Here is a 10,000-nt window from a genome sequence, read left to right as displayed (position 1 = left end):
GGTGCTCAGCGAGTCGTTGAGTTGTTATGCCAAGAAAAATATAAGCGAAAATGCTCCCTAAATAAAATATGAACAATGTAATGAAACAAAACACGTATACCTGAAGTGAATGCAGTAAGGTGTCACGCAAGCATTTTCCCTCGAGCCAATAATGGTGAAGGAATCTATTGTGTGACACATCTGTCTTCCATGTGAGTTTTCCACTTGCACTTTTCCACTACTCTCCCTTAACTCTCTTCCCCCTCTCTCTCACTCCGTCCTCCACGCTCTCTCTCTCTCTCTCTCTCTCTCTCTCTCTCTCTCTCTCTCTCTCTCTCTCTCTCTCTTCTCTCTCTCTCTCATTCTCACTCTCCGCCCTCTCTCTCTCTCTCTCTCTCTCTCTCTCTCTCTCTCTCTCTCTCTCTCTCTCTCTCTCTCTCTCTCTCTCTCTCTCTCTCTCTCTCTCTCTCTCTCTCTCTCTCTCCCTCCCTTCCCTCCCTCCTCCCTCTCTCCTCTCTCTCTCTCTCTCTCTCTCTCTCTCTCTTCTCTCTCTGTCTCTATCTCTCTATCTCCCTCGTGCTTGCTCTCTCTTTATCTCTCTCTCTCTCCTTCTCCCTCAGTCTCTCTACCCCCCCCCCGGTGAAAGTCCCACATGCAGCAGCACATGTCCACCGTTCTCTAAGAGCAGCAGTCACAGGGAGCGTGGCGGGCTGTAGTCAGATTCTTCCATGACATCAGGCCCCCCGTCTAAACATCGTGAGCACAGTCTCCCCCACGTGAGCGTGGCGGGGCGTCTTCAAAGAGAAAAGTGCAATCTTGCTCAAATTCAATTGTGAGATGGGGACCGCGGGGGCGATGGTAGATATCAAAGACAACAGAGAGCCTCGTGCCTCTGCATTGATCTTCAAACATCAGGGGCTGGCCCTGGGTGTCATTTGAAAAGCAAAGGGGGGGAGGGGGCATCAAGTTGGGTGTATGTGTGTGTGTGGGTGTGTCTGTGGGCGTCTGTGTGTTTATGTGTGTGCGTGTGCACGTTTGTGCTGGTGTGCGTGCATCTTTTTGTGCTTGTGTGTGTATGTGTGTGGGTGGGTGTGTCTTTGTGTGTGTGTGTGTGCGTGCATCTTTGTGTGCTTCTGTGTGTGTGTGTGTGTGTGTGTGTGTGTGTGTGTGTGTGTGTGTGTGTGCGTGTGTGTGTGTGTGTGTGTGCGTGGGTGTGGGTGTGTGTGTGTGTTTATCGGTGTTGCTGTGCACGTTAGTGCTGGTGTGTGTTTGTGTGTGCATCTTTATGTGATTGTGTTTCCGTGTATGTGTGTGTATATGTGTGTGCTCGTGTGTACGACTGCGGACACCTGTCTGGGTGTCTTGATTTGTGCTTACCTCCGCAGATGTCACCGTTGAGGTCTTCGCACTGCCGGTCGTCACACTCACAGTTCTTGCCATGGATACGACTGTCTCCTGGAGGATGGCAGGCACACTGACCACACTGGCACTGCCCTGCACACACACACACACACACACACACACACACACACACACACACACACACACACACACACACACACACACACACACACACACACACACACACACACACACACTCTCCTGTTAATAGATTCCCACCGAACTGGGAGCATTTAATGGATTTTAAACTGGAGTTAATCTCCATTAAAATGATCCCTCCAGGCACACAAGCCTATCTTGTATGTAAATCTATCACTCCGTTTCCCACTTAAATCCAGATTTGAATGCTACTTCATGCAGCCACCTATGCACACTCACATGCCTGAAACACACATGCACACACACACACACACACACACACACACACACACACACACACACACACACACACACACACACACACACACACACACACACACACACACACACACACACACAGTGAGTGTGCAGGCTAATGACACAACTCATTAGAAACACATAATTTATTCTTGAATCTGTCTGACCTGTCATTGTAGTTGAGCACTATTCCCTCCCATTGATCATCTCACACATACACAGACAGAGCTGCAATAATATGGAGGTAGATTTGTGTCTTTATTATGCAATCAAAAATAATAGGTTTGAGAGCAAAACTTTCCACACTGCAATCAAAAAATTGATTTGAGAGCAAAACTATCGACACTGCAATCAAAAAATGTTTTATTGCAAGATAAATTAATGTAAAAAAAAAAATATTAATGGGAATCCAAAAGTTTTGTTTGCAAACCCAAAAGTTTTGTTTGCAAATCCAAAAGTTTTGTTTGCGAATCCAAAAGTTTTGTTTGCGAATCAAAAAGCTTTGTTTGCGAATCCTAAAGTTTTGCTTGCGAATCCAAAAGCTTTGCTTGCTGTTGAGCTGAATCTCGTGGGCGGGACCTACGCCGAAAGATGTAAGACACGTCTCTATTGGCCAGTCTCGATCGGAGTGACAGCTTGGAAACATCCGAAAAGCCGCTGCCCCCCGACCGCCTCCAGAAGCAGATTGTCGGCCTGACGGACAGGGTGTTCGTTTGTGCCTCTCAATCCGCGGCGGCGGTCAACAACATCGCCCTGCTCTCCTCTGCCATGGTCTCCTTGTCGGCTGACAGGGAGGCCTACGGAATTTTCAGGGCGCGCAAGCGCGCGCACGGGACAAGCCCATAAGGCGAAGCCTAGACGGCGTAGCCTACATGAAATAGAACTCCCTCTCTCGTGACTAACTGTGGATGTTGCCAAGCTGTCACTCCGATCGAGACTGGCCAATAGAGACGTGTCTTACATCTTTCGGCGTAGGTCCCGCCCACGAGATTCAGCTCAACAGCAAGCAAAGCTTTTGGATTCGCAAGCAAAACTTTAGGATTCGCAAACAAAGCTTTTTGATTCGCAAACAAAACTTTTGGATTCGCAAACAAAACTTTTGGATTTGCAAACAAAACTTTTGGGTTCGCAAACAAAACCTTTGGATTCCCATTAATATTTTTTTTATCACATTAATTTATCTTGCAATAAAACATTTTTTGATTGCAGTGTCGATAGTTTTGCTCTCAAATCAATTTTTTGATTGCAGTGTGGAAAGTTTTGCTCTCAAACCTATTTTTTGATTGCAGTGTGGAAAGTTTTGCTCTCAAACCTTTTTTTTTTGATTGCATAATAAAGACACAAATCTACCTCCATACAATAACTCCATCCATAGCCACTTCCGGCTCACATTCTGGTCAAATTATATTACTACCGGATGATTCGTTTTTTCATCTGTTCCTATCTGTAGTAGGATAAATACTGTCTTTCTATACTTACAACACAGTCGACCGATGTATAGCATTGGTTTCCCTTTAAGTTAGCCTTTTTAAAATGTTTTGAACCTTAGAAGCTTCAAAGCTTTCTAATTTGACACTAGCAAATTTTGCACAACTGATTCATTGTTTTGTGGGTCTTCTTTCCAACTTAATAATCATCAATTATTGGCTAACTACAGTCCATTACAGAACATTCACCCTATTTGCATCTCGACTTTATTATCATTTCCCCCCAAAAAAATGTTTGAAAACATTTTTAAGAATGTGTATAATATCATTGTTCTGGAAGACAACGTGTCCGTTTTTTTTTGTCTGATGTCGACACATTCTTTGTGGAAACTCACTACGGGGATTCTCTCTACGGGGGAAAAAATGTATTTGCTTCTTACGACCTTTCATGTGGAAGACATTGTCAAGGTCAGTGCATGAAATATGATCACGGGGAAAAAATGCATACATCATGTCATCCATTCATTACTCTGCAGAGAGCATCAGCCTATGTAGAATATGCCCCATACCAGACACCGATTCCCCCCCCCCCCCCCCCCACACACACACACACAAAGACACCATTAAACAGACATTATTTCTATGGGAAGACACACAAACACACAAATGCACACTGGCACCAACACACACACACACACACACACACAGATTCACACGTGTTTGGGTCTGTGTGTGTGTGTGACGTTGTCATTAAGGTGCTTCTGTCTGAATGGAGAGCAGGTCCAACACACACACACACACACACACACACACACACACACACACACACACACACACACACACACACACACATAATCACTGTCTAGTAACCACACTCGGTGAACTCAAAGAGGACACACCAGTGGCTACTCAGGGGGCACCGTAACCCTAGCAACCAAAGACGTCATCACATCACTGGCTTATCGATTATCACTGTGGTCCGCACATACGCATCCACTGCTGGGATGCGTGTGTGCGTGACAGAGACACGTGTGTGTCTGTGTGTGTGTGTGTGTGTGTGTGTGTGTGTGTGTGTGTGTGTGTGTGTGTGTGTGTGTGTGTGTGTGTGTGTGAGTGATGGACCCGCTCTCTATTCAGACAGAAGCACCTTAATGACAACATCACATAAACCGGTCTGAAACACTTTGTTTGCTTGTAGCAGTAAAAGGAGAAGCAGGGGGTGTTAGGCCTATGTTAATCGAAACCCTGGGGTTGTTTGTGGCTATCTAACTCTTTCATGTTTTTCTGGAGTTTTCACATACACACACCCACCCACCCACGCACGCACGCACGCACGCACGCACGCACGCACGCACGCACGCACGCACGCACGCACGCACGCACGCACGCACGCACGCACGCACGCACACACACACACACACACACACACACACACACACACACACACACACACACACACACACACACACACACACACACACACACACACACACACACACACACACAAGCAATGCTTACACCTCTTACTGACCTACATGACGGAATGATCTACCTGATCTCAAATGAGCAAAGGAAAGCTTAGAAACCAATAAATGAAATTAAATTAAAGTGAAACCAATTCCAAACCTAAAATCATGTATGTGTGTGTGTGTGTGTGTGTGTGTGTGAGACATGTGTGTGTGTGTGTGTGTGTGTGTGTGTGTTTGTTTGTATGTGTGTGCATGTGTGTGCATCAGCATGTATGTTTTAGAGTAGTAATCATGCATACATTGAACCGTGTGGATTAGCACTAGTTTATTAGCCTGGTTGTGCTGTCTCCAAACGCACCCCTTCTTCTGTTCCCTTCGAGTTCCCTTTTCCTCTGTTGTGACGGCCAGCAGCAGGTCCAGCCGCCACGACGAACGGGATAAATCCCATCCAACCACAAGCATCTCCTGCGTCGCCTCTCCTTCAGTTCTCCGGATGAAAAGTCTCCCCGGCTAAAGCATTCCATTAGCAAGCCAAGGCTAGTATTTATCATGGGAGCAGAGCAAACAAGCACCTTAAACTATCCGGGCCAGCCCCTAAGACAGCCTGACAGCTCTAGCATTGTCTTGTCCGCCAAGATACTGAAAACAATATATACACCCCAAGCAAACGTCTGGCTTGTTCATCGTTAAAGGCATCCATTTTTATCCTCCCTCGATTTGTTCTGCTTCATGTTGTTCGATATATAGCCTCTTGCTCTCGAAGATAGGATGGTAGTGGTGGTGTTGCATCGCAGAAGTCAACTCCATAGAATGAACAGAAATAATAGAGAGAAATACTTTGAAAATAGGTTGTGTAATAACCCAATATGTCACGCACTGCGTGACAACTTATTATATAGAGAGGTATTTAGGGCCCATAAAGATACAGGCTTTGTCTGGGCTTATCTAAATCATTAACCTATGTGTCTTTGTAAGCTGTAAAACATAAAAAGGATTACAGAATTGTAATTCAACTGCTGTTTTTCTGAAATTGTCCATTTTCCACATTCCCATTCTTCTTGCAACAGAATTGCTCTCTCTCTCTCTCTCTCTCTCTCTCTCTCTCTCTCTCTCTCTCTCTCTCTCTCTCTCTCTCTCTCTCTCTCTCTCTCTCTCTCTCTCTCTCTCTCTCTCTCTCTCTCTCTCTCTCTCTCTCCATCTCGTTCTCTCTTGCTGTCTCTTGCTCTCCCTTGCTCTATCTCTCTCACCCCCCCCCCCCTCCATTGCTCTCTCTTTTTACAGACAGTGTGGACTCCTGCAAAATTAAACAATTTTCGATGGCGAAAAGACTGATGTGGAAGTAGGTATAACAGAATACATTATACCCTAGCTTCCCAAAGGCCATCACAAAGTGAGGAGCTAAAGGTCAGACCTGGAGAAACAGGGAAGTATTAAGATCGAAGAGAGCATATTGTCAACATAGTTTGTCAGAGACATACACTTTAAACTCTAAAGTATCGAAAACCATTCCCATTGCATCAGAAAACATCAAACCAATTATCTTCTGCGATTACAGAGAGAGAAGATGATGTGAAAAAACACTGCTATTTGTACTATTATAAATACACCATCTGCATGGTGTAAATATGTATTCACCACATGTTGACATGAGAAACCCATCAAGCCTAATTCAGTGGTAAGCTAATGAGCGTGTGAGCACGTTTTGCCGCCGTTACGTCTGACATTCAACGGCCCATTAGCAGAATAAATGTTACGACGGGCACGATAGTCCAGCTACCTCGTCAAGATGGAAGGCAATGATTTACCAGCAACGTTTAATGCACCACCTCCCTATATATATTCCTGACAATGCATATAAGAGGTTTTCTTTTTTACTGTAGTTAAGAGAATGTTGGGTGGGCAACCATTGAACTCCCAGGAACCAGCAGAAAGATGAATACAGCAGGTGCTTCCTCGAGGAAATACCATAGCCCGAAGAATGTGCTAGTCTAAAGCTCTTGAAAAAAAAAGAAGGAAAGCTGAAACTCTGTCACCTTGACTGCTGCTGTTGGAGGCTTTGGTACAGAGGTTTAACATGCCCTGGTGTGTACCAGACACATCCATTTAGCCTGCAGTGATTCCCTACCTCTGTCACCTTCACTCTACCTCGTTTTCTGTCAGTCTGCAGGTACTGGGCCTGGGTTACTTGTGTCACCTTGCTTTATTCGTTTTGCGTTCACTTCCCACTGGAAGGAATCTGAGACATTCAAATACAATAAAGGATTGCTCTATCTCCGTCCATGGGTATTTGCATTCTTGTCATTGCACCACACAAACCGATGGGAGAATGAAACAGCCAATATTCCCTCTTCTGAACACATGAGTAACTAACTGAAATCTAATCCAGGATGAATCTGGGGCATTGTAATGTGAAAACAAAACACTATGTGTCATACGCCATGATTATGGCAGTGTAAGTGAGCCCTTTGCACTTCTGAATTGTAGCCCCCAATCATAGTGGGTGGGCAGGGAAATAAACAAATGTAAAAAACAAAACAGTAAATTGTTCCTTGACAAAGGACAATTTCAAGTGTCATTTTGCAGGAGCAATTGGGATAATTGAAAGGTGCTGCTGGAGGAATTCAAGCTAATTAACCTCAACCTGCACACAAGTTAATCTTTTGCTGTTTCATTAGGTGTCTCCACCACCCTGTTGTTCTTCCCATAGGCCTGAGGCGGGCAGTACTACTGTGTCTGCAACGAAGCATTCACAGTGTGTAATTCAGAGGTGAAAAACAAGCCACTCAGACTGTTATTGCTGGCTCCAACTAGATTGTGCTTTTATCTTCTTAATGCGTAGTATCGTACAAGCATTTCCCTACACGTTATATCAGTTTTATTGTGGATTAAAGCAGAAGCGAATGTCAACTTGAATAAAAAGGCAGCTGTGTGCATTTATAGTTGCGGTTGATTTTTTTCATGACTTTTCCATGCCACTAAAATCAGAATTTTGGTCTTGTGGAGTCGGTAGGCAAAGCCAACATTTTGTGTGTACCCTGAGGATTATACTCTACAGTTGATATACTGTGGCGTCTTCAAAGACCTCCCTTCAGCGCTCAAAATGAAACCTGCCCACCATGCCTTACATTAACCCATGGTGAGTCTGGGCAGTGGGACCGAGCAGGATAGGTTCCACCAAATGGGACCAAGCTAAAGTACTGGCAAAAAAAAGCAATTCAACCGTCAAATCCAATAGGGGAATGTCAAGCTGAGTTACCTTGAGGCCCCGAAACTACACAGCAGGCCTTTTCTGTAGCTTTTCATGTCATGGTGGACGCTGGCCTTTATCTTTGAGTCAGGGTTCAGGAATACAGCCAGATGCCCCCCCACCCCCCACCCCCTTGAGATCTAATACAATGTTAAAGTCGAAGAAAGCGAGTGTGTTGTAGCTATACTGAACAAAAGGACATACCGTGCCTTAGCCGTGATTGATTATGGCTGCTGCATCAGTGTAAAAATACAGATACAGCAGCTGTTGTATAAAACTCATGAGAACGCAGTAATGGGTTTGAACAAATGGCTGTGCCGTATCTTGCATCTGACCTTCAGGCCCATCTCAGCGGTTATCTCCGGGTTGCGAGAAACATGCTAACATGTTTGTGACCTGTTAACACTGTGTCCAACCACGTAGAGCCAGAAGGACCTGTACGGCCAGCTGGGGGTTGTGATTCTCAGATACGCAAAATGACGTGGATAGATACTTAGATCATGACCTTTCAGGTACACGCATGACGCGTTGATCTGTACCCTTGCCTATTCCTCGCCGGGTTGTACAGCCATTGTTAGCGATTCAGGGTCTCAACGTAGCATTGTTAATAATTGCTGAGGTTGCAGGGAAACAGTGGCGGACAGGTGTCAGACACACCATCAGCTATCACGGCGTAAGATCTTGCTAGCTGATGAGCGCTACTTTCTATGTCACCATCCCTCTCTTTATTTACACAATGGGTCACGGATTTCAATACTACAGAACCACTATATTACAGTTACAAATGGATGGCTCCTAGGCACTGTGTTTGAATGTATATGTCTGCTGTCGGCTATCTGCCCACCGTGGAAACACACCCACATGGGTCACATATTGCATGGATTACCAATGTTCTCCCCGTAAAGATTCTTCTATTAGACATTGATTTGATACTAAGAGGCTTCAGGAAATCAAGCTACTTCCAGTGGGGCCACTCTTGAGGCACATGCCGCATGGTGATAAATCTCCACACATTGACTCTAGTGCTGTTGGAGGAGCTGCCACACTGTCGCACACCCGACGGGTCATTATTCATGTACTCAGGCTGCTCTGTATTATATTTGATGGATGGACAGATTAGATTTCTGTGTGGTCTGGCGTATTTTGGAGGATTCCCCTCTCTCTCTTTGTCCCGCTCTGTCCCTCTCTCTCAATATTTAATATTCTCTCTTTCTGTTGCTCTCTTTCTTCCCTTTTCTGTTTTTCTCCGTCTCTCTTTCTACCTCTGAATTCAATATTCAAGATTATCTCTCTATGTCAAGCTACCATCCCCCCCCCCCCCTCTCTCTCTCTCTCTCTCTGTCTCTGTCTCTCTGTCTTTCTCTCTCTTCTATCTCAGTGAGCAGATACTGCCAGCGTTACCATGGCAACAGTACTGGGGCGGAGGGTTTTGCCGTCGTACCTCGTCCGAAGCAGGACAGATTGGACGTTCCTCGGCACCTCTTCTGGCTGTTGTCGGGGGACAGCGCGCAGGACAGCGGATGTTCACACTTGGTGCCCGTCCAGCCCTCCTTACAGTCACACCTGCCACACTGGCACTGGCCGTTACCTGTACACAAGGTAGTGAGGGAGAGAGACACAGAGACACAGAGAGAGACAGAGAGAGAGAGAGAGAGAGAGAGAGAGAGAGAGAGAGAGAGAGAGAGAGAGAGAGAGAGAGAGAGGGGGACAGACAGACACACACACGCACACACACACACACACACACACACACACACACACACACACACACACACACACACACACACACACACACACACACACACACACACACACACACACACAGAAACAGAGACAGAGAGAGAGAAATAGACAGAACGACAGAGACAGACAGTGCGACAGACAGGGAGTAAGAGAGACAGAGAGACAGAGAGAACAAAAAAAATAGGAAAAAAGCAGTCAAAAGGGTAGCTAATATAGATTGACTGGGAGGACAAATGGAAGGCAGGTGTATGTAAGGCCGGGGGGATGGATAGATGAGATAATTTATTAACTGGTAGATGGGTGGAAGGATAAGTTGGGAGGAGTGGAGAGAAGGATGA

The 10,000-nt window shown here is 45.5% G+C and overlaps 1 protein-coding gene across 1 annotated transcript in view; it reads right to left on the bottom strand.

Moving 5' to 3' along the window:
* itgbl1 (integrin, beta-like 1) overlaps window positions 1-10,000 on the bottom strand; it is a 38,056-nt gene that overhangs the window by 9,146 nt on the left and 18,910 nt on the right. Inside the window, exons 7-8 of the mRNA XM_030344117.1 lie at window positions 9,361-9,507; window positions 1,357-1,473 (exon numbers count right to left, since the gene is read on the bottom strand). Coding sequence (XP_030199977.1) covers window positions 1,357-1,473; window positions 9,361-9,507 — 264 coding nt within the window. The remainder of the gene's footprint in view (window positions 1-1,356; window positions 1,474-9,360; window positions 9,508-10,000) is intronic.

The sequence above is a fragment of the Gadus morhua genome, chromosome 20, assembly GCF_902167405.1.
Source record: "Gadus morhua chromosome 20, gadMor3.0, whole genome shotgun sequence".
Lineage (NCBI taxonomy): Eukaryota > Metazoa > Chordata > Actinopteri > Gadiformes > Gadidae > Gadus > Gadus morhua.
Note: the sequence above shows the minus strand (reverse complement) of the source record. Positions and strands in the feature narration are given on the sequence as shown.